At 41.4% G+C, this 27,189-nt stretch overlaps 3 protein-coding genes and 1 pseudogene across 6 annotated transcripts in view; 3 read left to right on the top strand and 1 right to left on the bottom strand.

Annotated features, from left to right (window-relative positions):
* The window catches only part of LOC119722799 (oxysterol-binding protein-related protein 6-like), a 36,727-nt gene extending 30,198 nt beyond the window's left edge, over positions 1-6,529 (top strand). For all 4 annotated transcript variants that reach the window (XM_038193137.1, XM_038193138.1, XM_038193140.1 and 1 more), the window contains 5 exons: positions 94-229; positions 961-1,102; positions 1,867-1,993; positions 2,586-2,708; positions 3,242-6,529. In XM_038193137.1, coding sequence (XP_038049065.1) covers positions 94-229; positions 961-1,102; positions 1,867-1,993; positions 2,586-2,708; positions 3,242-3,347 — 634 coding nt within the window. In that variant the 3' untranslated portion in view covers positions 3,348-6,529. The remainder of the gene's footprint in view (positions 1-93; positions 230-960; positions 1,103-1,866; positions 1,994-2,585; positions 2,709-3,241) is intronic.
* Positions 6,530-7,211: 682 nt separating this feature from the next.
* On the top strand, positions 7,212-12,852 carry LOC119722798 (ankyrin repeat, PH and SEC7 domain containing protein secG-like). The gene is made up of 7 exons (XM_038193136.1): positions 7,212-7,608; positions 8,396-8,500; positions 8,908-9,006; positions 9,562-9,660; positions 9,938-10,039; positions 10,482-10,562; positions 10,940-12,852. Exons 1-7 carry the CDS (start codon positions 7,489-7,491, stop codon positions 11,939-11,941), a joined length of 1,608 nt encoding a protein of 535 aa, XP_038049064.1. The 5' UTR covers positions 7,212-7,488; the 3' UTR covers positions 11,942-12,852.
* A 4,618-nt stretch (positions 12,853-17,470) lies between these two features.
* Positions 17,471-18,380, top strand: LOC119722576 (annotated as a pseudogene).
* A 3,528-nt stretch (positions 18,381-21,908) lies between these two features.
* LOC119722575 (N-alpha-acetyltransferase 80-like) lies at positions 21,909-23,810 on the bottom strand. The gene is made up of 2 exons (XM_038192759.1): positions 23,685-23,810; positions 21,909-23,032 (listed from the first exon to the last, which is right to left on the bottom strand). The coding sequence occupies exon 2, from the start codon at positions 22,811-22,813 to the stop codon at positions 22,190-22,192; it is 624 nt and encodes a 207-aa protein (XP_038048687.1). The 5' UTR covers positions 22,814-23,032; positions 23,685-23,810; the 3' UTR covers positions 21,909-22,189.
* Positions 23,811-27,189: the final 3,379 nt, after the last annotated feature.

Here is a 27,189-nt window from a genome sequence, read left to right as displayed (position 1 = left end):
ATTTCATTCTAATCTATCTAGAAGATGACCTCCATGTGTTTTGTTCTTTAAATTACAATATTATGTGCAATGTTTGTTCGTGTTTACCATCAGGTACAATGATCACTACAAGTTCAACAAGGTGACAAGCTGTGTGCACAACATCCTGAGCGGTGAGCGATGGTTAGACCACTACGGGGAATGCCTCATCACTAACGGTCGCATCATCTGCAAACTCACCTTCACAAAGGTAGGTCTTCTTCTTTCATATGGCGTGCAGAGCCTATAGTTGTAGGTCAAGGGTAGACATCCAATCCAGGGCATCATTGGTTATGGGGTGGATGGCTCCAATGCTTTGGGGTGGGAGATTGCAACTGTCACGTGGTCCACCGACTAATGCAATCAAACCAACGTGCACAATCGAATAGTTATAGCGTCTTCTGGTGTTTTTTATAAAGGTAGGTCTGAAGGTATAAGAAAGCTGTGTCTGTAATACGTCCTTCACATGTACATATACATGATTTTCAAGTCCCAGAAAATTTAAATATAGATGTTCGGTATATTTTTAACGTCAGATCTCAAGGTGGCAAAGGATAGAGGTGCGTGATGAGACTTTGGCTATTTTTAAATCCACAACTTTGTTTCCAGTGTTTCATCCCTGATGTTGGATTTGGCTTGATATTTCTCTACATTTTCTCCCCAGGACAATATTATATTGTGGACTTATAAACCAATGTTTGGAATCTTTCTGTTTGTTAATGATCACCTAATGGTGTCAGACAAGAGACACAACCTTACATAAGTTATTCACTTTTTTTGTGATAAATACAAAGTTATTCTGAAGCGTATTTGTGAGATAAACTTAGACTTGATTCTTAACGAAGAAAAATAGAACAGATCCCAAAAAGGTTGGAGTCACCAATATCTATCAAGCCCATTTGCCAATTTATTTATTTATATTTTTTGGTCCTTTTCTAACAGGCAAGTTACTGGAGTAACAGACGGCATGAAGTCCACGGTGTTATCACAGATGATGGTCAGGTAGTCCATGAACTCTTCGGCAAATGGAATGAAGGAATCTACTGTGGAAGATCAGCCTCAGCCAAATGCATATGGCGCACGGGTGAGTACGCTAAGGCTGTAAACACTCAGGGTTCTCAACCAATCTGAAAATCAGGGAAAACCTTGAAATTAAGTTTCCATTTTTCAAGTCGGTGAAAACTCTGGGAATTTGGGAAAACACCGAAAATCAGGCAAAATTCAGGGAATTTGACAGTACCACAGAAGGAAAAGGTGCGAGTCAGTTTGGCGTATGTGCATCTTGTGCCATGTGTCCTAAGTTGTGTCCATTGACTGACTGGCTGTGGTGGCTTTTTAGTGTTTATGCCGTGGGAGTATTACACATCTCTCCAGACAAAATTGGCCGCGCTACACCACCTCTTGACTTCCCAGCAACATCTTTCAAGTGAAAATATTTCTCATAGAATTTTGAAAATTTCTCAGGGAAATATCAGGAAAAAGTCAGGCAGCACTGTGTTTTTAATAAACTGCTGTGAACTTTGACTGTTAGTAAAAGGTATTCATCCCTTGTCAGGCTGCGTCCAGATAACATGGCTACGGCTAGCAGTTCACACACGTCTATGGGAAGTGGCCTTAGCCGCTTCCATAGTAGCATGTGGAATTACAAGCCGTAGCCATGTAATCCGCACACAGCCTTACTTAGCATTATGCTTTCATGTTTCCTAAGTTGCTTACAAGGGAAAATCTCATGCGATGTTGGTTAATTGTGACAAGATCTTAGCAGATTTCTCCTAAGCACATGAAATAAAAAATCACAAGTTCTGCTTGGAATCTCCACGAACGCTCGGTTTTTGTTTTGTTTGTTAGGTTCCATGCCAGAGAATCACAACCTCTACTATGGCTTTACACGGTTTGCCATTGAACTCAACGAGTTAGACCCTTACACAAGCCACCTGCTACCTCCCACGGATTCAAGGCTTAGGCCTGATCAAAGGTGAGGTGTCGTTGCTCCTTACCTTTATATTGGACAGATTTAAACAATCAGTTTCAAAATATCAAACTTTCAATAAGTGTTTAACGATATTAAGATTAAAGGCTGGTTCATACTTGTTGAGAATGCAAAGATAAAGTGAAAGTGACATCATAAAACATTTGTGGCAAATTTTGTTCAAGATGATCTGTGTTTTATCTCTTTGTAGGCACTGAAAATACTTTCCATTACATTGCAAATTTATATTCGCAGTTGCGCCAGTTATGGACTGGTTTTAAAATGGTTTTGCTACTCCTGCTAACTTTTACAATGTATAAAGATTATTGAATCAATCCTTTTGTGTTGCCAAGTCCTGTTTAAAGGCATTATATGTCAACAAGCCCAGTTTCAAGTGATTTTAATGGAATTGTTTTGTGGGGAAGATTTCAAATTTCAACGAACTTGGCCCGCTACTGAAGGAAACTCATGAAATATTTTGACAAACTGAACTTGCACATTTTGCATGCCTACTAACACAACGTCACACTCAGCAGTGTTCTGTAGATGTTACCATTCCAATTTACACTTTTCCCTTTTTCTGATGTCATCCAATCAGGAAACTAGAAGATGGTGATGTCATCGGGGCTGAGCGAGAGAAGCAGAGGCTGGAAGCGTTACAGAGGGAGAGGCGGAAGTGGAGGGAAGAGCAAGGCACCACTTATGAACCCAAATTCTTCAGGTAGGCCTAAGGATGCTTGATGCAGTCAGTCGCAAGTCAGAACACAAGTCAATCACTGGTCAATCATTGGCTAATTATAAGTCCATCACAAGTCAAGTCACAAGTCTACCACAAGTCAATCACAAGTCAGTCACAAGTCAATCACAAGTCACAACACAGGTCAATCAAAAGTCCATCACAAGTCAAATCACAAGTCAGTCACAAGTCACAACACGGGTCAATCACAAATCGAGTCCAAAGTCCATCACAATTTAGTCACAACTTTACAAGTCAGTCACAAGTCAGTCACAAATCGTTCCCAAATCAAATCATCAAGTCAATTACAAGTCCAGTCCCAAGCCAATCACAAAGACCTTCACAAGTAACGGGGGATGAGCAATGACTAAGGCATCCCTGAATCACAGCTCATTTGATTAGCTTGTCTCTTTACTTGTGACTAGCAACAAAATCTACCTCCACCTGGTGGGTTTTTTTCAGGCTAAGGACGGGTCAGGTGTAATAACCACATAATTGGATTTTTTCTTTCTGAGCAGATTCTCTAAGGAAAATGGCAAAGAAGTGTGCGTCTTCAAGAATGATTACTGGGACCTGCGGCGAGATCCTGGCTTCAAGAACGTAAGCACCATGGAACTCTGGTAGTCCTGCCAACTTGACCAGACTGCCCCTTGGACCCACAAGATGTTTGGCTGCCCCAGGGCCAAGATGTATTGGCTCATCGAGAAACTGGCTGCTATGGTACGAGCTCCTTGCATAGACCTGCCACCACCACCTTGGATACAAGAACTCTTTGCTACCGTGACACAAATTCCATCTTATAAACACCGGTAGTTGGATTCGACCCAGCCAGCCGACCCTGGTAAGCTCGATGGTCGAGTGGTAAGACGTCTGAACTAATAAGCAGGGGGTCGTGGGTTCGAGTCCCATTCAAGTAGTTGGTGATGTTTTTCTCACATGCCCTCGGACAACACTGTGAACACAGTGTTTATAATAATTTTTTGTTAAATACATCGGTGAAGGGCAAAAACCATTATTAAATTTACCCCAAGACTGTGTAAAAATAAGTCTGACGCCAATAACTGTAGCATCTGTGACTAGAGAAACTAGGGGGGCATAGCACCCTCGGCTTTGCCTTGGGTGCTATGCGCCCCTCGGGTGTTCAAAACGTCATATCCCACATCACAGCAGTCGACAATTGTTAAATATACCATGAGAGCTACTGGTCTTCTACTTTCATTATTTTTTTCTCCTTAACCAAAGATTGAAAGATTGTGAGTCATTTTTTAAGACGGCAAATAGGTCGCCAGCAAGTAAAGCCCAATTAACTAACTGAGTTTGTAGAATCTCACCATGTGTCTCTTCGATATTCTCCCAAAACAAAGTGAACAATGTTGTGTCACAAGTAATGCTATACAGCATTTTAACTACTGTTGGAAAGCATAAGTGTGCTGTCGTAATTAAAACTTCATGTAGCAGCTAATAGAAAAATTAACAAAGGTATTTTTTTTTCCTATTTTTTTTTCATGCCTCATGTCAGCTGAACATGTACATGTAGTTTCGTTTTATCCCATATGCAAGTATGTAACTCCAAACGTATGTACCTTCTGCTAAATATGTATTTTATAACATAGTTTGTACAAAAAAAAGCCCAAAGTTTTTATAACTGTTGACCAGTTTATTTTCATTGTTGTTTCCCGGTATAGCTTAGGAAAAAATTGTAAAAACTGTGTAATCTATGTGTTACATGTTTCATGTTACAAGTATTGTTGAATGACGGTATTAAGCAGTTAAAGCAGTGATGCTGTTTGTAACAAAAAAATTGAAAGTGTTTCCAATTAAGCAATTCGTTTATTAAAGTTTCCCTTGTTAAGAAATAGAAACTGCATTCCTGTGTAATAAAGAATTAAACCTTTGTATTTGTGGTAAACAAAATCCCTCTGTTCTTTAAGAAACGGGCTTACTTATACAAGTTATAGCATTCTCATTCAAAAACAAACGTTGAAAAGGCACATTGTGTGGAACAACATGCAATAATCTTTTTTTTTTAGCTTCCATAGTCCTGATATGTATCAAATAGTGAATAGTAATAGGGAATAGTGAATGTAGCATTAAGCTAGTGTCTCGATCAAAATATATTGGCTCAATTTCATTCCCCTCCATACCGCAGCTTGGTGATCTCCAATCAAAGGCGGCTATAAACGTCGCAGCTTAACTAATTTCGGATGGTTCCTCAATGAGTGTGTGTGATATACCACACCACGGAAACTAATGATGAAATACGTTCATAACACGGTGTGCAGTCGACCTGCTTGATACATTCTTACGCGTGGATACTTAATTAATGAGATACTGTATTGTGCATGATAATGTACATGTAATGTCCAACACTGCACAAATTGGGTTGTACATGTAGATGTTACACCAGTATTCCAATATGTTCATCTCTTAATATTTCTTGGACGTGTAGCTCTATCATTATTATTGGGTGTTCGTTCAATATCACAGTTTTGCAGTGTAGGCCTACATGTATAAAATCAACAACCGTACTATACCATCAACTGTCTTACAAAGAATCTGTTTTCGACTTTTCGGATCTATTTTAATTTTGGAAATATAAAGGCACATAGAGAAGCGTAAGACGATTTTCTCCCCAGAAACTGAGCTCGACACTTTCTTATCACTAGAGTAAAAGATCCCTGTAAAAACTGTATCTGAAAAGATTTTAGGTTGGTCCTAAAATAGTCAGCTGGAACCAAGTGAATTCACTCTCCCTTGACTCCCTTTTAAGATTGTTATTTGTGTTCTACAAGTCTGAGCAACTCTTCCATCGGGCATCAGCCGCCATGTTGATCGTATGCTTTAGTGATATATATTCTGTTAGGCAAAAATTAACATAACAGTAATTACCTGGTGCAATTGTTTTAGATTTATGTTCAGAACAAACTGCCAACGGTATGTTTAATTTCAAGAACAAGTTATATGTTAGTTATTTTGATATTAACTAGTATTGTCTCCGTGTGTATAAAGAGATACAATACATATAGATTGTATACAAAATATATTGGCGATTTTGCTATTATTGAACGGTACTGGCAAACAATGATAGGCCGTATAATTTGGGAAAACCTTTTCTTTTCGCGTGGCAGTATTATCTGAAAAAAGTATAATTTTCTTTTTCATAGCGAAACTCAGGATCTTCCAGTTGATAAAGAAAAGAGAAGAATAGATCTTCTGTCTGGACAAGTTTCAAGTTTCTTACATGCCGAGACTTGTTCACAATTATCCATTATACGATTTTGAACATTTTTGCAAATCTACTGTCGCAACTTTTACTACTTTTGTTGTGGGTATATATAGACGAATCCGAGGACGCGATTAGTGTACACTCATGGGGCCCCTTTCAATGGAGAAACCATTGTGCATGCTATTGAAACAAAGCTACTTCCTTGTGACGGACTATCTGAACAATAGCTAGCACAATGCTTTCGCCATTGAAAGGGGCCTTCGTGATAGAATTGATACCGTGCCCAGATTGGTCTACACAATGTAAATCAACTCTTCCAATAGTTGCAACCACATTATGACTTGAATGTGTTATGAAATGTTATTATCTGTTAACAACAATTTTGTTCTTCGGGTAGTTTTTTCCCACCGGTATTCCATTTTGTGTGGTTATAATGTCGTTTGTGTACAAAAATAAGCCCGTTATTTGGTGTTGACTGTTGCTAGAAAGTTGATAACTTTTTACGTTGTATAAAATAACAAAGCGAAATTCCGGACTGGAGGGTATTAAAATGAGCCGCGGAAATGGATTGGAAAAAAAATGTCTGAATGTTGTGCATCTTTCCTATGGAACAGACCTATACATTAAGCCCCGCCCCGTGTTGCTTTGTCCAATCAAAGCCGTTATTTACGCGTCAGCCAAAAGTTCGACGCGCGTATAATTTGCGTATATGACGCGCAGTACAACGCCATGCAGTGTGGCATTGGCGCAGAGGTGCGCGTGCTTCTGCCCACGTGCTCAGTGGGCGGGGCTTAATAGACGTCAAATATATTGAAACAAATTCAGAGAGACATTTTGTGTCTTTATTATGCAGTTTGTTAAGCTTTTACCGTTCATTACCATTAGAATTTATTCAAGTGGTCGATGTATACGAGAGCAGTCTTATCTCTCAGATGCAAAATTTGATTATAAATCATTTATTGCAATATCTTCCTTTACATCAGATTCGAAATGGCCGGCCGACCCCGACAAGCTCGGTGGTCGAATGAGCACTCCCGGGTCGTGGGTTCGAGTCCCTCTTGAGCATTTAGTAATCTAATAATTATGCTTATCAAATAACCCCGTTGAAGTGCAAAAGATAAGCCAACCTCAAACAGTACAAGCAGTAAGAAATTTTCTTCAATTTTTCTTCCTAAGACACTCATATTTTTTTGTCTGCATCACTTAGGTATCATGTTATGTGTTATGATATCGACACTGAATCGCTGCTCAGTTACGCCTGAATCCCGTATCACCACGCAGATAACACGGCCGCAAGTCACAAGGCAAATAAACACACCTAAAAATAAAGTACCATGTTGGCCATTATTATAATACCCGTGACTTTAATTGGGCCGTGGTTAAACAGATGGACGAGTGGTAAGTGCTTCAGAGAGGAGAGCCGTGAGGGTATACGTGTAGCTCTCCAGTTGTAACTTGGCACCGGTGGGAAGGTAGCGGTAATGTGACATCTCCCATCACGCGTTCAGCGCAACCTGGACTAAAACTTTGGAATGAATAATGTCTGACGACGAGGAATCTGATGGTTTGGAAGGGCTACTGCTCGCAGCCAAAACCGGGGATGTGGCAACTTTCAAGCAATTGCTGAAAGCAGGCGAAGATGTGCTGCAGAAAGACAAGGTGGGTCGTGGGGCAACTCGGTCAGGTGATCGCTCAAAACATTCCTTGACAGAAGTAGGCCTTTACAGTTTTATGTACAAGTTAAGCTGTGTGTTTGAGAAGATAAGGATATCAACTGCGTGCTTCAGCAGCTTACGATGTCCAACTATGTAGTGGGTGTTAGTGTAATTTAGTCAGCATAAGCTAGGGTACTGTAGAAATAGAAGATCGCATTTAAATTCATTTAAATAAGTGACTGGGAAATCTGCCAATTCGTTATACGTTCACCTCATGGTGCTGCGAAAACGACGCCGAATGCGTCGCTATGTCTGGGACCCTTTGGCCGTCATGTTTGAAGAGCCACTGAGTGCCTAGCGATGAATTGGTGTCATATCTCACCCCTCTCTAGCGTCGCTCGGAAACCTCTCGGAATTATTGTAGACATTATAGCTGGATAGTGGTATACAGCCCCCTAATCAACATTAACGTGTTGACCTGTAGCAGGCACACACAAGGATATGCAGTTATAGAAACTTTATGCCAGGTTATGCAATCGAGCTAAAGAATGTTTTGCAAATTTTATGGTTTATTTCTTTTAGTCTACCTATTTTTAGGTCCGTTGTCAAAGATTTTGAGGTTAAACCATTGTAAATGGTATTCATTAATTTATTATAATTATGATGGTTTGCCAGTTCCCTATAGAGTTGCATCGCGCAGTCAAAGAATACTGAACAGTACACGCCAATTTCAAAACAAAAGCATGCCCTAAAATTAAACGTGTCTAAATTATTTATTTTCGTGCTTGCAGAATGACCAGACAGTGTTGCACTGGGCGGCACGGAGTGGCGAAGTGCCGGTCATTTGTGCTGGGGTATCACAAGGCTTGACCTGGCACATCAATGCAACGAGCAAGGTTCGTTCCTGTAATTTATACAATCTTAAGATGGACTCAAGAATTTTGATTTGATTTCTTGTCTGTGTATTCATCCATGACTCTAGTCTATTATATTTCTCACGCTCGTTCGAAAGCTGTGTTTGCTTGCTGGCTGGATGATACCAATGGCCTTCTTCGGGGACTGTTTCACAATTTCGATTCGGAATGGATTCTAGTACTTCATACTTCACAGAAACCCACATATGTAACGACGCCAAAATAGTCTTTGCTTTGCAGTATTGGGTTATAGCTCGCCTGTTAATGTAGCAATACCGTGCAAAGACCAAATTCATCATAGCTGTTGATCAGACGCTATTTTTTACCGTTAATGTTATGTTATTAAAATTAATCTAAAATGTAATTTGTTATTTCTTTTCATTTTTCAGCGTGGTTTGACACCGCTGCACGATGCCTGCCTAGCTGGCCACGTCAAAGCAACCAATCTGCTTCTGGCATTGGGTGCTGACGTCACAGCTCAAACCAAGGTAAGTCATAATGTTCAAGTTTGTTAATATTTCTTTCTTTTTGCCCATTTCTCAATGTATAGTTGTAGAAGACTGTCTTGTGCAGTTGTGTTGAGTGCTCAATCTAGCCATCGTTATATATTGAACACATTTTATTGTGCATTGTAGGCCTAATTGTTATTTTTATTCACACCGTATTTTTACTGATCAGTAGAACGTCACTATAACGAACACGAAGGGGTCCATAAAAAAACGTTCCTTATAGTGGTCGTTCGTTACAGTGATTGTGCATTAGTAGAATTTACTATATCAGGAGCCAAGGGCGTATTCGTTATAGCCAAAGTTCGTTGTAGCGGTACGACTGTGCATTATAGTATAATTTAATATTTTGGTAACCAAATGTGATAAACGTTATAGCCAAAGTTCGTTGTAGCGGTACGACTATGCATTATAGTATAATTTAATATTTTGGTAGCCAAATGTGATATTCCTTATTGCCAAATGTTTGTTATAGCGGTGTTCGTTGTAGCGGCGTTTTACTTAATAATTAATTGTTAATGGTGTTATTGCAATTAGGAGGGATACACACCATTGCTGTGTGCGGCTGGTAACGGTCACGTCGAGGTAGCCAAGCTACTGGTGGGAGCAGGATGCGACCCAAACAAACTTATCCCGGTAAGTACATAAACATCGTGTCAACAAATAACCATCTGTTTGGATTACCTATCCTAAAATGATAAAGTCGGCTTTAATATTATGCCCATTGCTGTTTAACCGGCCTTGGTTTTGGTAATCATGGGTGTTTCAATTTCGTTCCCCTTTGACTAAACCTCCAATGTATGGAGCACTGTGCTATGATCAGGTTAATTTTTCCTATTCCAGACACGACACTTGCTACACTTTTTTTACCAGGCCTACGGGGGAAACAATTTATTTCTTTTTCACATTTTAGCCAATCGGAGTGAACGCTGTACACATAGCTACATGGACAGGGCAGGCCGACGTGTTGGATACTCTTCTACAGTTAGGAGCCAGAGCAGACGAAAAGAGTAAGGTATGCAAACTGTATACCACATGTTAATTATTCAGAGATGTTCGTATCACTTTGCGCAACTCTTTACCAAACTTCAATTGGTATGAGGTGTTGAGTGCGTGTGTGGCTTATGGTCTGGTGGGTCAATCTCAAGATCTTTTTGGTAATTCTGCAGATTCAGTGTTCTGGTCCACATCATGGGGTTGAGGTAGTGTCACTGGGCAAGAAGGCTTATTCTATCGTCATATAGCTTCTCTCCTCACAGGAGTAAAATGATGTAAGAGTGACGACATAGAGGATAATAACCGTTGTATTAACCGTTGTGCCGAAAATGTCGGGATCAAGCTGTAAACTCCCCTACGATGCTTCCTGTGCATGTGCCCAGTGAGAAGGGGGAACAATGAAGTCAACCGCTTATATCTTCAGTTTTAAAAGGAAAATATCATGTTTTCTGTTTGAACAGATAGGGAAGACGGCAGCAGAGTTTGCCGCCGAACAAGAAAATACGGAATGCATCGAGATTCTCAAGAAACACGTGGCGAAGGTAGTGTAATAACTATTTTCTCTTCGGGGATTCTTCGCCTACCTCCTTATTGATTTTATTTCTTATACGTAGGCCTACATGTATTTTTTTTTTTCATTTTTAAAACGGTTTTTGTTAATGAAAACAACTGCGGACTCTTCAAATGTGCACAGGCACTGTAGCTCGTAAGCCTGAAGAAGTCTACATGAAAAATTAGGATTGAAGAATCTGTTCAACTTGAGAGGTGGGAGGAAAACCTCGGAATCAAGAGCTTAGGGACTGAAAACCCAATCCCCAAGTTGACCCCGGGTAAGTTTGAACCCAGGTCAATGCGAGGAAAGTACAACCTGACTCCCAAGATTAAAATCTGATTTTGCATGCTTCCTTTGAAAACACAGGGTGCCTCGTCACAAATCGACGAAATGAAGATGTTCAAATCCAAGATGAGAAGAGTCGAGGAGAAAATCCGCGGATACTTCGAGGAGAAACTGAAAGAAGAAATCAGCTACTTCGAGAAGCAGCTTCAAGACCAGCACGAAGAAGACATGAGCGCGATTATCAAGTTGCAACAGGAGGTGTCGCGGTTGCAGTCCATCCTAGGGCGGGAGCAGGCGCAGTTGTTACGGGGACAGCCGCTGCGTAGTCCCCGGCCAGACATCATCGATCTGAATCGGATACCCACCGCGCCCAGGCCCGCTGGTATAAGCCGTCAAAAGCGGCTAAGCGACAGTGACGCGCCGGACAACAACAACAAATCCCTCAGCGGTGGCTCCCCGGGCACTGACAGCCCTGAGAGCGGAAACGAAGACGATAGACCGGGAATCAAGAGGGTCTCGTCTTCTAAGGACAAAACCATCTCGGCTTTGATTCAAGAAAGCGCCAAGAAAACCAACAGCATGGCTTACCTCAGGAGGCAATCGTCCGAGGAAAGTTCTAGCAGGACACCAATACCGCGGAGTGGCAGTGCGGGGGCGATGGGCCTCCCGAACCGACCCTTATCAGCGCGACGCGGTCGGGTCATCACTATTGACACTCCACCTACCAGCCCCATCATCAAAACCCAACCAGGGGGAGTTTTCTCCGATCTCTCCGCGTCAACCTCGGCCATGATGCCCATGCCGCCCTCCCCAGATCGTGATCACCTCCAAGTCAGTGAAATAGACGCTCCCAAGGGGCGTAGGAAGAGTCTCACCATGTTGCTACGGCCGATATTCTTCGGTGACGGCACCAACAAGATGGACAAGTCCAGACGTCGTAGTGTCGTGGCCACCATGCCGGTGTCTCCACCTCAGGACAGTAAGCTGCAGAAGAAGAATAAAGGACCATCACTGCTACAGAGACCACTGCCTGGCATACACGCAGTGGCAGACGAAACCGAAATGAACACTCTCGACGAATAGTCTACCCATGGCTCCATGGTCTACCACCAAGGTGTTTGCTCATTCATGCCATTTTACTAACTTAAAGTCAAAGATGGCATCACGATCACGTGCAGGTTGTTCGCGCATGCTCACCGAAATGCGCGCGCATCTCAAATTAAACACACTCGAACTGCGCATGAGCTAGATTGGAAGATTCTTCATCGTGGTGAAACTGTATATACCGGCCAGCGCAAGTCAAACATTTCAAGCAACACTTCCAGATGTAACGCTATTATAGTGATAACCTAACAGTGGACAGTTACTGTAGGCCTATACAACATTTTTAATTGATAGTTAAATTCGAATTCAACATTTATAATAAATTTCAAATTACGCATTTTAAGGATTTTCACAGTATGAAACTCACCTCAAGAATTGCACTTTTATCGGATATTTTAAAGTCATGTCAGAGATAACGGCCAAGAAAATTTGATATTTATTGATCAAGCAATTTTTAAAGTGTTGCTAACAGCTAAACTAGACCGACATGTATATTGTACAATCATGATTATCATGCACTGGACACCTCAAGCACATTGGTCCGACATGATGCCACTACGCTTATCATTCATTGCACCGCGAAGTATTTGTTTTTTGCTCACACATCTTTTTTTATAGGAAACATTTTGTAACTTGCGTCCTCAGCACATTTTTCAGGACCTGATTACCATTTGTTTGTAAAATTATCAAATCCTCTGTGTTCATTATAAATACATGTATATATAAATATTTTGTTCCCACTAGATAAGTAATTGAAGAAAGTCACGTATAATTTAACTTGTTTGTTGCTAGACCGGCCACTTTAGCTAGTTGTGTGCCGAAAAGTCACTGTGCATACACGTTTTAATGTGACGTAAATTAAAAAAAGAGTATTTTTCAAAAGTGAGATTTCAAAAGTGTAGTCCATATTTCCGCAAATCTGGACTGTAAACCAATAATTCATAGAGCCCAATTAATTTGTCTTATTAATTTAATGGAAGTGACCCCCCCCCCGCCGTTCAAGGCCTATATCACTTCCCACCCCCATTTCACTAGAATTTAGACACAAATGATTTTGTTGTTTGTAATCCATTCAGTTTCCTCAAAACTCATCAAATGCTCCCTGTAAATTGTTTCCTAGTTACGCCTTTGCTTGTGATTCTTGAAAGATTTTGATAGATCTGCATCGGAATATTGATTCGCCCTCGTTCTGTAGTAATAACACATGTTCCCATGGAAACGGCTGAATCCACTTTCCATTGGTACTATCGCCCAAAATGTCCCTGCCCACCCTCGAAAACAAGTATCAATCGGGATAATGGTGGAAACTATATAGATTTTTCGGGGGGGGGGGGGGAAATGTGCTTTGCCCCCTCTAGAAAAAATCCTGGCGACGCCCATGATGGAAACGGCTGAATCCACTTTCCATTGGTACTATCGCCCAAGTAATGCGGACGCGTGCAGCTACGTCGGAGATAATCTCCCGTACGGCCATTTTGACTAATTATCTTCTTCTTCCTCGTCCCCAGTGCTTACTTTATTTCCAACCTCGTTTCCAATAGTAAGCCCTGGATAGGAAACTTTCTTCCTGTATCCTGATTCGATATCGCAATTTGCTAATAATGGATTTATATCGTGTAGTTGGTGTTGTTATTTCCAACGTGCATTACGTGTTTTCACGATTATTGTAATTATAACGTCCACTGCCTAAATACTCCTTTTCTTTCCAGTTTGCTCATATAAATACGAAATGTGATACTGCATATTGGCGGGCCAGATTGTAACATTTCAACTTCCAAAAAAATCGAGTTTTTATAACTCACGGCGTGACGAATTGATGCTGTTTTTATCCCAGACACCGCATACAAAAACAAACGCTAATGTAACGCACATGCAGGCACCAGACTATTCCTCATTTGCATACGCGTTCAAAAATCTTGCACATGCGAATGATCAAATATCAGGGTGAGAGAGCAGGTAGTGGTGGGCGCGTACTGCTCAACACCCTGGGGACGAGGCTGTGGCACACACTCTATAAAATGCCTCATTTAATTTCTAGAACGAACTGACGTCATCCGACTACCGCTTTGGCATTAGTGTAATTAGAATTTCGTGCCCTTGATCTATTTCCAAGTGGTGCCGCTGTGTAAAAAACCAAATATCTTTTTATTATAGCTTTTATAAGTCGATGACAACTGCGATCCATTTCGAAACCACCTCATGCGCGTGACAGGTTTTTTCACACTGGAGCGATAAAAGGATAAAAAAAAAGACTGACGAGGCCAATTCGTTGTCATGACAACCAATCGATAGGCGTCGAAATCACTCTTAATTGAGCTGCTGTCGAGAGTCAGTCAAGTTGATATGAATTAGTGTCAGCCGGATTGACACCATTGGCGTTCAGCAAGCAAAATTGAAAACATCTCTCACCATCAAATTGCACGAAAACAGCCGTTTTGGCGCAAGAAAACCGATAAGAGAAGATCCAGCACGCGGGGTTGGTTTGGTTTTTACTCGAATAGACTGCTGTTATAGAACAGGGTTCTTTTTAAAGAAAAAATAAGTTTAAAACAAGGGGACGTTTGTCCGACAAACGTTAGATTGATCAACAGTCCATTTGGAGTTGATTCTGAAGTGAAAAATCTGAAGTGAAAAATGCAGGAGCTGTTGGCTTTCGTACTGCCGATCTTTGTAGCCTTGTTTCCAGTTATCGTTACTTGGTGTCCTCAAGGCTGGTACGGTTGGCGTGACTCGTGTTACATCCCGCTGACCAAATCTCTGAGCTACTCAGAAGCTGTGGAGGCCTGTGCGCGCCCAGGGGGTGGGCTGCTGGTGCAAAACTCTCACGAGGAACATGAGTTTATCATGAAATTGCGTGGCAAAGCGTATCAGAGTGAACAGAGGAGACCGCTGTGGCTTGGCTGTGAGGTTTTTAATAAAACCCTCACCAGATGTTCCGGAGAAACCCCTGTAGCTAGCGTCATCGGTGGCTTGTATTCGCTTTACCTTCTTGAGAGGCCTGGCTGGAAATGCGTCTACAAGGGTCCACACTACCTCGGAATGTTGTTTCTGACAACTGACTGCAACGAACACAAGTTCGCCATTTGCGAAATGCCTCGCGTTGTCCCGTCTTACTGCGCGTCGCTGGGAGCTGACGGCCGCGTGGCACGGCGGTGTCTGCACAGTCATGAGATCAAGAACCTGACGGTCCGGGGAATCAGCGAGTGTGGCCAGGCCTGCTGGGCTGAGCCCCGATGCCGATCCTTCAATCTCTGGCAGGATAGTCCGGCCAAGACCTGCCAACTCAACGACAACATGCTTAACGAGGTGAGCGTCTATGACTTTATCGAGCACCCAGCTTGCATCTACTTTGATTTGTAGATTTGGCAGAAACAAGCTATTGGAACTCCCTTTCAAACCAGTGGCGTATAACTTGGAACTGGGGGGAAGGGGTCGCTCGGGGAGCCTCGGTGGGCACGCACGGGGGGGGGGGGGGGGGAGATTCCCACCAGCGGATGTCTTAGCCCCCCCCCCCCCCCGTGATTTCATGCACGCAAACCTGTGTTTGCATTAAATTTAACTTTGCTTGCACTAGTTAGTTGTTCTTTTAATTTAAAGCTGCATTCCCCTTGCTGCATTTCCCTTTTCCTAGCAATTTAAAAAGCTGTTCAATTTTGAATGAGATGTCGAACGCAAGAAAAAGCCACCGACGTTTGACTTATTTCTTTATAAATTTCGCATTATTATCATCCCGACAATAATTCGGCTGTCGCAGGTTGCAGGTTCACTTTAGCGCAAAAAGAAAGACCCTTTTTAGTGGACTGCACGCGGCGAAAATTGTATTAAAATATTGTTTTCGTTAAAGAGCCCACGTAATTGATTTTTTTAATGAAATGAACCTTGTTGTACCATTTAAACTTAATTTGAAATATTCATATTGCCATCATTTCAAAGGTGTTTGGGTGCATTTTTTTTTGCTATGCTAATACTAATTTCCATATTCATGAGCAGTACTGTGATGTCATTTGAGGCAGTGTGTGCCTCTAAAGTGACATCATATCAACAGTGCCCTCAGTTGTCAGGAAATGCATGAACTATTATGTTAAAATAGAGTGCAGTGCAAGAATTCTAACAAAAAAGTATGTCTGATATAGATTTAATACATTTAGAGGAATTTGTGCAACAAATATGCTCCAGTGGTAAAATCATTCCGTGGACCCTTTAAACATATAAACTGAAAGTTCGTTTGGAGAAAACTCCATGTTTAGAAGAGCTAGGGGCATGCAGCTTTAAAAGATCTGGTAGATCATTTTGTCATTAATTTTGTGCGTTTTATTTCGTTTTGAAGCAACAAAAGTTCTCAAAATCTAAAGATGGATGCTTATAACAGCTGAACCTGATCGGACGTTTTAGCTCAGTGAATAATGTATATTCCAAGAAAACAACATTCTAGGATCTCGATTTCCATCCAAAAGTTGGCTGAGTCATGTTTTGAATTGCGCCCGAAATCAGCGTCTGGGACCATCTGGGACACGTTCTCATTCCGCAATGATCCGACGAATGATATCAACCGCGCACGCGTGTGCGTCGTGTTAACGCTTGCGCGGAATGCGCGCACCCATTCACGGATATGCCGAATTACAAACCAACTACTAACGAAAATTTCAAAAATGTGTCACTTGACGCACCTTTTGGAAATGGCCTACTGTGTTCTTTTATTGTTTTCTTCAACTCGGACAGCATGCCAGAATGAATAATTTCACAGCGGGAGTTATTTGGCATCCCCATCTTTAAAGCAAAGCTTTTCAACAATATCTTTCGTCAGTTACATTTTGGATAGCTGCAAATTTAACGAACTATTCTGCCTTAACCGTTTGTCGTATCAATTTGCAGAGAAAGATAATTGTACATAATATTGTACATAATGTGGTCGAAAGTTGGCAGAGGCTGTAAAATTATGCTTTATAGTTGCGACTTATTTGACTTTTTAATCTAACTTCATTGAATTTCGTTAATTCGTGCTGTCGCTATTCCTATTCATTTTGGTGTAACAATAGTTAAAATGTGTAACAATAGTTTGTTATATTGTTTGGATGATACTGGCTGATTATAATTAACAAGTGAAAAAAAAACACTTGGAACAGTTATTCATTAGTTCAAGAGTGGTCTTCTTTTCAATGCAAATTTTCTTAACGCTTGTTTATGGCACCTATAGAATGAGCAATTTATTATCAATTTTTTTTTTTTAATGCGCTTTTTGCTTTAGCTTGATAGAATACGAGTTTATTACATTAAAGGACTCTTTAATTGCAGTAAAATGTGGAAATGTATGGAAGTTAACTTGTCATAGACAGTGCTTGATATTACAAATATATCTTTATCTGAAACATAATAGGCCCTTGGAAATGACGGGTGAACGATTTTCCAAGGCCATCCTGGAGGGGGGGGGATGGTATGCCTTTCATTGGGCCTATTGGTGCTATTGTACCTCAGTTGACCTCCATCCAAAACATTCGAGGTTTTGCCGGAACTATATAAGTACACATGCACCATGTATAGCCTAGGTCAACTGCGTTCCGGGTGTGTTACAGCCTTTGGTGAGGCAACAATAGTACGTGGGATTGAGTGAGTGTCATGATTTATTCTACTTGCCATGCGTTTACCTTTATACATGTACAGTGCAACCCAGGACAATTAATATTTATAGCATTTAATTGTAATCTGGAGCGGCGAATTCATCATGGCGCAACAGGAAAGCTCGAACGTTTCACTGAGCCCCCTTCACGCCCGCCAAGACCTGATCGAGTCATGTGCAGAGCTTATAAAAATCACGTGGCCGTGCAGCAAACCAGAGAGACTGCACCGAATGGCGGCAGAGGAGACCAGCGGCTTGCCATGCTGTCTAGTCCTCATCGAGCACAGGGAGGACGCCCCGGATGTCGTCGTTGGACATGTACGGTTAGTTACTGTGACGAGTCCTGAAACGCCGCGAAGTGCATACTTGGAGGCCATCTGTATACATCCATCCAAGCGAGGTCTAGGGCTTGGGTACAAAATGATGAAGCTTGCCGAGCGTTATGCATACGACAACTTGGGATGTAAGCAAATGTTCTTACTGTGTCTAGCAACCACACTGGGTTTCTACGAACGGCTTTCGTATCAGCTGTATCCAGTTTTGAAACTTGAAACAGAGGGCATCAACTTGCTGTCGAATTTCTCCAATTTGTTACTTGGTACGGAAACAAGCCCCTGAAAGGCTGGGAGTTCGTGTACAGTGACGGCCCGTGCGCCTCTAAAGAAGTCATGAAACGGAGAGCATTCGGCCAACTGACGCTGAGGAAATACTTGACTGACTCATAGTGAACTTTTGAAGATATAGCGGATACGCATGTTTGGATAAAAAAAATAATGATAGTGCATAGTACGAAAGCCCTGTAGTGCCATCAAGTATATATTTTGTCCAAGATCGTTTTTATGAGATATATTTTTCCCAAAGTTCGTTTTTACGAGATACATTTTGTCGAAGTTCGTTTTTATGAGATATATTTTGTCGAAGTTCGTTTTTACGAGATACATTTTGTCGAAGTTCGTTTTTATGAGATACATTTTACCCAAAGTTCGTTTTTACGAGATACATTTTGTCGAAGTTCGTTTTTAAGAGATATATTTTTTTTTCGGGCGACACAAGATATCTTACGAGCCCCTAAAGGGACATCCACATTTTTTTTTATCTCGTGCGCACGACATATATCTCGTTTGCACGAGATATTATGTCGTGCGCACGAGATAAAAACATAATTTTGGATGTCCCTTTAAGGACTCCGTACTGAATATACAGCAAATTGAACTTTGCTTCGTTCCCGCGTGCCTCAGGGGCCTGTACTGTGGGCTAGGCCTAGGATCGATCCAGAACTCGCATGTCCTCACATAATTACAAGTGAAGAACGCCAACGCGCACGTGACACTTTGCACACAAGAAAATCTCATAAAAACGAACTTCGACAAAATGTATCTCGTAAAAACGAACTTTGGGAAAAATGTATCTCATAAAAACGAACTTCGACAAAATGTATCTCGTAAAAACGAACTTCGAAAAAATATATCTCATAAAAACGAACTTCGACAAAATGTATCTCGTAAAAACGAACTTTGGGTAAAATGTATCTCATAAAAACGAACTTCAACAAAATGTATCTCGTAAAAACGAACTTTGGGAAAAATATATCTCATAAAAACGAACTTCGACAAAATGTATCTCGTAAAAACGAACTTTGGGTAAAATGTATCTCATAAAAACGAACTTCGACAAAATGTATCTCGTAAAAACGAACTTTGGGTAAAATATATCTCATAAAAACGAACTTCGACAAAATGTATCTCGTAAAAACGAACTTTGGGAAAAATATATCTCATAAAAACGAACTTGGACAAAATATATACTTGATGGCACTACAGGGCTTTCGTAGCATAGTGTACGATGTCCTTCATATATGAAAAGGATTACGGTTGAAGAATGTTAATGGGGTCATGATAAATTGTACGGTCACTACAGAATCCTGGCTAGTACTAGATCGAGCGTTTCTCTTAAACTCTTGAATTTCAAGTTTTGGTTTGTGAATAGACAAAGAAACTTTCCTTGATTTCGTATTTGGCCGTGTTTGGAGTTTAAACTATATTTATTAGTAACAAACAGTACTTTCACGAATGGACTTTAAGGCAGCTTCACTTTTTATGTAGCCTACCAGTTTATAGTTTTCTTCATGTCTCGATTTCAAGCCAAAAAAGACTTCATATAGTTCGGAAATAATTTGCTAAGTTTTAAAAACGGTTGCCTTTTTGGATTTGTTTAAACATAAGTTCGATCCCATTTGATATCTTCTCAATGACATGATACAAGACAATAATTTCACGTGTAAAATAATGTGCTTTCAAACTTTTAATCATTATACATTCAACCCCGCTCATGAGGTATTCCTACTGATTCAAAAATCCTGCGAATAAGGATTCACTCGCACTACTTTCGCTGCTGTTATGTTTTACTATTTAATTTTTCAATTCAATTCCCTGCTTCAAATGGTTTAATTTTGCACTCTAAATTAGTATAATGTTGCAATGTAAGTGCACCGTATAAACACATTGTATGGCCTATATCGGCCCTGCACGTTTTAATGTAAATTGCCCGGATTTACAGTTACTGCAGGCCCTTGCTTGTGTTTGTGATTTTATTTCCAGTCTTAGTATAATGTACGGCAACCCAGATAAGAGCAACTACAAGAAAATTCACCTCACTCCAATAGTCTTTCAAATAATATATGTATATTGTCTTTCAAATGTATCGTATGAAGCGGAACTGCGTAGCACTGAAGACAAGTACATGTAGGCCTATAGGCTAAATGATGAAGGCCCAGTAGGGCCGAAAATTCAGCCAGAAATTTCCCGGTGAGCACTGCTTTAACTTTTGTTTTCGTCTTTCAAATGTATATATAAGACTAATATAATAGGATTGTAAGATTTAATAAATATTAAATACAATGAATCCGCTGGGTCTGGATGATGGGTCTGGAAGCCGTCATTCTTCTGAAATAGCTAGTGGCAGAATCAACATCTTATACTAAAACGCAACAGTTTCTATAAAATAGAGCTAAATCAAGACTTTATAAAAACAAAATCACCTCTTCATTCCGTGGATAACGATACAGTCATGCACTACAGAGCACTATACAAACGCACAGTCACTGGCCTATATATACACGTATATCGGCTTTGTGGATCAGGATGTGAGCAACCAATAAATGCATATTTTTATCGGTTTTTGCACCCTGAAAAACAGGTCCTATCAGATATTATTATATCGGCTGATCTTCAGTTTACACTCCTTGAAAAGTTCAGTCGATGAACACCCCTTCTTTACGGAATCGATGAACTCTAGCCTCGCTTTGGTCCTTAGAGTATGACGTCAGCATACCTATCGGAGTGGCGCGCTCCATGACGTACGCATAGGCAGCGCAGGCCTACGTCAAGCAGCGTCTCCAGCTTTTTCATGCGGGGGCGGCAGAATTAAGACTTTACTGTATCGACATCTCAACCGTCTTTGTTTTTTTTTGTCACATGATGCCACCAAGTGCCGCCGGGAAGGGGGGGGGGGAGGCCTGGGGCAAATTACCCCTTGTCCCTCGTTGATGAATGTGCCACTGCCTACGTCCATTATGTGCGATAGTAATCAAACTAGGACTGGGTTACTTTTCGTTTTCAAATGAGCACTTCTCTGGGAAAGTCAATATTTAATAATAATCTTTCAAATATTTCCTCATTGTCAGATGGCCGAATATTCTCATTTCCATGTCTTCTTTAGAGGCGTGTGGGCCGTCACTGTACACGAATTCCCAGCCCTTCCGGGGCTTGTTTCCGTACCACGTGGCAGCTCCATCAAAATGTGACAGCAAATTGGCGCCCACTGTTTCAAACTTCAACACCAGGTATAGCTGATATGAAAACCGTTTGTAGAAATCCATCAGGGATTCGTGGCATAATAGAAAGCTTTGCTTACATCTAAAGTTCTTGAATGCATGGCGCTCAGCCAGGTCCAGCATCCTGGACCCGAGACCTAAACCTCGCTTGGATGGATGTATGCAGAAGGCCTCGAAGTATGTCCTCCCTGTGCTCGATGAGGACTAGACAGCATGGTAGGCCGCTGGCATGGGCGTCGCGAGGGGGGGCAAGGGGGGCACTTGCCCCCCCCCCCCCCCCCCCCCCCCCGGAAAGCCCAAAAAAAAAAAAAAAAAAAGGAAGAAAAAAGAAAAAAAAAAAGAAAAGAAAAAGAGGCGCGAAGACAAAGTAGTGTAAATTTAATGAGTTGGGGGGGGGGGCAAAATGTCCCTGCCCCCCTCTAAAACTGATAAAACGAGAATGTGTTGAGAAATACAAGCATTTTTTGGCAAAAAAACTATTTTGACCCCCTCTAGAAAAAATCCTGGCGACGCCCATGGCCGCTGGTCTCCTCTGCCGCCATTCGGTGCAGTCTCTCTGGTTTGCTCCACGGCCACGTGATTTTTATAAGATCGGCACATGACTCGATCAGGTCTTGGCGGGTGTGAAGGGGGCACAGTGAAACGTTCAAGTTTTCCCGTTGCGCCATGGTGAACTTAACTATTCCAGTTTGCAATTACCGGTGGTATGTGCGATAGTAATCAAACTAGGACTGAGTTACTTTTCGTTTTCAAATGAGCACTTCTTTGGGAAAGTCAATATTTAATAATAATCTTTCAAATATTTCCTCATTGTCAGATGGCCGAATATTCTCATTTCCATGTCTTCTTTAGAGGCGTGTGGGCCGTCACTGTACACGAATTCCCAGCCCTTCCGGGGCTTGTTTCCGTACCACGTGGCAGCTCCATCAAAATGTGACAGCAAATTGGCGCCCACTGTTTCAAGCTTCAACACCGGGTATAGCTGATATGAAATCCGTTTGTAGAAATCCATCAGGGATTCGTGGCATATTAGAAAGCTTTGCTTACATCCAAAGTTCTTGAATGTATGGCGCTCAGCCAGGTCCAGCATCCTGGACCCGAGACCTAAACCTCGCTTGGATGGATGTATGCAGAAGGCCTCGACGTATGCACTTGGAGGCGTTTCAGGACTCATCACCTTAACAAACCGTGTATGCCCGATCACTGCATCCGGGGCGTCCTCCCTGTGCTCGATGAGGACTAGACAGCATGGTAGGCCGCTGGTCTCCTCTGCCGCCATTCGGTGCAGTCTCTCGGGTTTGCTGCACGGCCACGTGATCTTTATAAGCTCGGCACATGACTCGATCAGGTCTTGGCGGGTGCTAAGGGGGCACAGTGAAACGTTCAAGTTTTCCCGTTGCGCCATGGTGAACTTAACTATTCCAGTTTGCAACTAACTGCTGTATGTAGCCTTGGTCTGAAATATATTTCTAGCCTAATGGCCCAGCTATGTTTGTAGGATATAATGATACTTCAAAGTTCCAGTTGACTTCAACATTACTGATGACGAATGACGTTAAGTGTATCACGTATCCATATCACGTAACACATAGCAGTAACTTTAATCACGCAGCCACAGTTTAATCTACATAAAATGAAACAAACAATGACAAATACAACTTCAATTAAGAGTGATAAATTAAACAATATAACGTACGTGTATCAATTAAGTCAGTAGCAAATAAGCACATGTGCGAGTGCCGAGTGTACATCCAATGTACTGCATAAAATATATTACCTGTGTGGCTTCCATATCTAAATGTTCATGTATAAGCCTATATATGCACACAAGGGCGGATCCAGGGGGACGGCCAAAGGGGGCCATTCCCCCCCCCCCCCCAAAAAAAAAACACCCATTTTTATTATTTTTTTTTTTATGTGACATCGCAATAAAGGCAGGCAATGAGTACACCACCATCTTTTCCTCAAAAAAAAAACATTGGTTATAGTGGTCAGAAATTGCCTCAGATCGCACCACAGAGCATCTAGAATCCAAACATTTTTCGGGGCCCTTAAGCGGGCCCCGAACCCCACGCCGTAATTTTTTGGCCCCCCCCCCCAAAAAAAATTGTGTTCTGGATCCGCCCTTGTATGCACATGTTTTCATGTCACTTTGACACACATTTCCGCAATAAATTCACACAAAAATAAAGCAATTATTCCACAAAATAACTGAATGAGCTTGTTCTTTAAATTCCTTACAATCATATTAAAACATGCAGATTTAGGAAACTTACGACTTTGGGATGCCCTTAGGAACACATTTCCTGACAAAACGTGACGCTGACACGAAAGTTGCCGTTATTGCTAGCGGAGTCATCCATAGCCTTTCGCCCAGGCCATCGTGGCTTAAGAGCGGCGGAGTTGCGAAGACCCGAAGTGACTGGAGCAAAGATTAAGTCAGCACGCACGAGTGGCAAAGCCACGAGGCCTTTCCCAACTTGATTTTGTTGAATTATTCATAGTTTTTATGCAAATAAGAAGAGTGCAAGTTCAGAGTGGCCAGCCATCTTTTTGTCGCGGCGTACAGCTCAGCAGTATCACAACCGCATATGTACATGTAGTAGTGGAATTATGATAATTTATGTTTTTATGGTACGAGGTACACTGGTTCGGGGCGCAGGTCATGTACGTGCAAGTTCATATCATGGGCGTTATGTACAAATGTAGTCTATGCAAGTTTGTTAACTTTGTTGCACGTTTACAGTATTTATAAAGGCAGGGCGTCAATCGCTTCTGAAAAGTGTGTGTGTGTGTGTGGGGGGGGGGGGGGGGGAATACCTCAATCCTATTATATTAGTCTTATATATACATTTGAAAGACGAAAACAAAAGTTAAAGCAGTGCTCACCGGGAAATTTCTGGCTGAATTTTCGGCCCTACTGGGCCTTCATCACTTAGCCTATAGGCCTACATGTATTTGTCTTCAGTGCTACGCAGTTCCGCTTCATTCGATACATTTGAAAGACAATATACATATATTATTTGAAAGACTATTGGAGTGAGGTGAATTTTCTTGTAGTTGCTCTTATCTGGGTTGCCGTACATTTAATGACTTACCAAGACTGGAAATAAAATCACAAACACAAGCAAGGACCTGCAGTAACTGCAATCCAGGCAATTTACATTAAAACGTGTAGGGCCGATATAGGCCATACAATGTATTTATACGGTGCACTTACATTGCAACATTATACTTATTTAGAGTGCAAATTAAACCATTTGAAGCAGGGAATTGAATTGAAAAATTAAATAGTAAAACATAACAGCAGCGAAAGTAGTGCACTGAAGTGAATCCTTATTCGCAGGATTTTTGAATCAGTAGGAATACCTCATGAGCGGGGTTGAGTGCATTAAGGGCCATTCAGAATTTTCAATGTTTTGTAACGGCGGTGCCGGGCCGCCGGCAGAGGGCGCCAGCACGGACCCACGGTGCAACCGTAGCGTTGAGACCCCTGCTGCTGGGCCAGGGAGACCCGTTGCCAGACTGCGCCGACTCAGTAGTGTGACTTTTGTATAGCGTCCTTTTTGTCGGAGTTGTATAAAGAGAGAGCCTCGTGTAAAGAAAGTGGCAAGAATAAATGGCCGGAGAGCCCCGAAGCCCTGAAGAATAGAGTCTGTGGTTTCCTTCGTCTGGCGTGTGAGAACCCCAGATTCGTTCTACGTTACAGTTTTAAAATTTCGATCTTTTTTCCAAATTGTGGGTGGGTGGGTCAAGCTAAATAATTGAAAATCGAAATTCATTTCCATGGAAAAAGATAAAAAAACAAAGAAAGATAGATCTTTTGACTTGCCTGAACTACGCGCAAGCGTTCTGATATTGCGATGCGTGTTTCTTTTCCAACTTCGTCCCCTGTATGTACTGTCAGTGGCGTAGCCAGACATTTTTCAGGGGGGGGGGGGGGGGGGGGGGCTGGAACATTTCATGGGGGGGGGGGCGTCATGTAGATCAATGATAATTTTTTTAGAAACTCAAAATCTCAGTGGGGGAGGCGACTGGGGGGGGCGACAAGGTTTCATGGGGGGGGGTTGTCACCCCCCCCCCCCCCCCCCCCCCCCCCCGTGGCTACGCCACTGCAGGTCATACAGTTAAAGTTTATGTAAAGTTGTACGAAAAGTCGAAGAAAAGTAACTCCCATGATCTATTTGACACCAAGTTTGTGTTAACTTGCCGGCCTAACGCCCTAAAAAATTATCCAGACATTTTAGGCTCGTCTGTCGGTCTTTTATATATGCTGTTAGGTTTACTTTTAGGTACCTTCAATGGTACTATGTTTAAAGGGAATATACAACATTTGCAAACATTGAAAAATAAAATTACCAAGTTTTTACGAAATACCTTAATAGGATGTTGGTAAATGACAGTCTAAAGCATCCTGTAAAATTATGGCACCTGGTATACTGTCATTTTCAAGAAAAGTGGTATTTTTGTATCAATTTCCAACGCTGATCGGCCGATCAGCGTTGGAAACAACTGGCTTTTTTTCAAATACTGGCCCCAATTGACCATTGCACTTGTTTGCAATCGATTACAAATCTATGAACGGGTACGAGCCAGCTAGACTGGTTCCCTGACCTTACAATTCCCCAATGTATGTAAACTGCTCTGTTTCTTCTTATATGGAGTCAGGGAACCAGACTACAGGAAAATGATCGTTTTTCTTGGTTTTTATAGCATTTTCGAACCCAAAACCTCCAAAAAGTCAGTGTAACTATATTTGCTTTATAATTTCCAACCCCCCAATTCCATCCATTTCTGAAAATTACAGCAAAAGCAAATGATGTATATTCCCTTTAATTAACCTGTTCATTTGTTTAATTAAACTAATAACGCACATATAGTTGCCAAATATGGCACTAACAAGTTTGAGGTCGGCAATTTCGTCTTTAAAAATCTGGGTACGTCGGGTTACCGTACACACAATTGTCCTGGAAACAACAGTACCAAAGTACAGAAAGTCGTACGCAAGAACTCCCCAGCAAGTATCGATGACGCCATTATGATTCCAACATTTCTCACTGTGTCACACAGTGAAATAGCTAAACAGCGTCGTTGTATTGTGAACACATAAAAGCATTCAAGTCGCGTTCCTGCACACTTTCTGCAAGTCGACATAGATATCCTTGAACCACTGCCCCTGCTTTGCATAACAAGTGCACATGAATGAACGATTCGACTTTTATTCAAGGAAATTTCTATGTACAGTCACCAGACTCTATTCAGTAAAGTCCCACGTGCATAACGCACGGCTACACCATCGTACAGTGGCAGGGACACCAACAAGTAACACAACAACTAATTTTTTTTTAAAAATTGATAAATATTCTGATTGAATTTCGTTAAAAGATACTTGTTGGTGAGGTATCACATATTCTAGCAAATTGATAAAAATGTACAATATTACAATATGCAATTTTGAGGGAAATGGGCAAAATACTGCATAAATAATTTCACTTGATCATATTCATAATACACAAACCGACAATTTTCAAAAGATAAATACCCCAATTTAAACAAATCGGGGAACATACTCTGAACCCTCACAGGTGATCAAAATATACATCAAATGAAAGCTGAATTAATCCTCTTTACCTTTTTGGAAATCTTTTTTTTGGGGGGGGGGGGGTTGACCTATGACTTTTAGGTGATTTTTCCCTCCAACGATGATCACCCCATCGCCATTTTGAAAAAAAACAAACAGATTCCTTCCACTCCATATCAATATAGATTCCATTCAAATGT

The sequence above is a fragment of the Patiria miniata genome, unplaced genomic scaffold (genome assembly GCF_015706575.1).
Source record: "Patiria miniata isolate m_02_andy unplaced genomic scaffold, ASM1570657v1 HiC_scaffold_16, whole genome shotgun sequence".
NCBI lineage: Eukaryota > Metazoa > Echinodermata > Asteroidea > Valvatida > Asterinidae > Patiria > Patiria miniata.
The sequence above is the reverse complement of the archived record's forward strand: the minus strand, read 5'-3'. Positions and strand labels throughout refer to the sequence as shown.

Bases quoted from the DNA above. Each gene is read 5' to 3' on its own strand.
- LOC119722798 (XM_038193136.1), top strand. From the start codon at position 7,489: ATGTCTGACGACGAGGAATCTGATGGTTTGGAAGGGCTACTGCTCGCA. The intron at 9,661-9,937 runs GTAAGTACATAA...TTCACATTTTAG, and splicing joins ACCCAAACAAACTTATCCCG to CCAATCGGAGTGAACGCTGT. The intron at 10,040-10,481 runs GTATGCAAACTG...CTGTTTGAACAG, and splicing joins GAGCAGACGAAAAGAGTAAG to ATAGGGAAGACGGCAGCAGA.
- LOC119722575 (XM_038192759.1), bottom strand. From the start codon at position 22,813: ATGGCGCAACGGGAAAACTTGAACGTTTCACTGTGCCCCCTTAGCACC.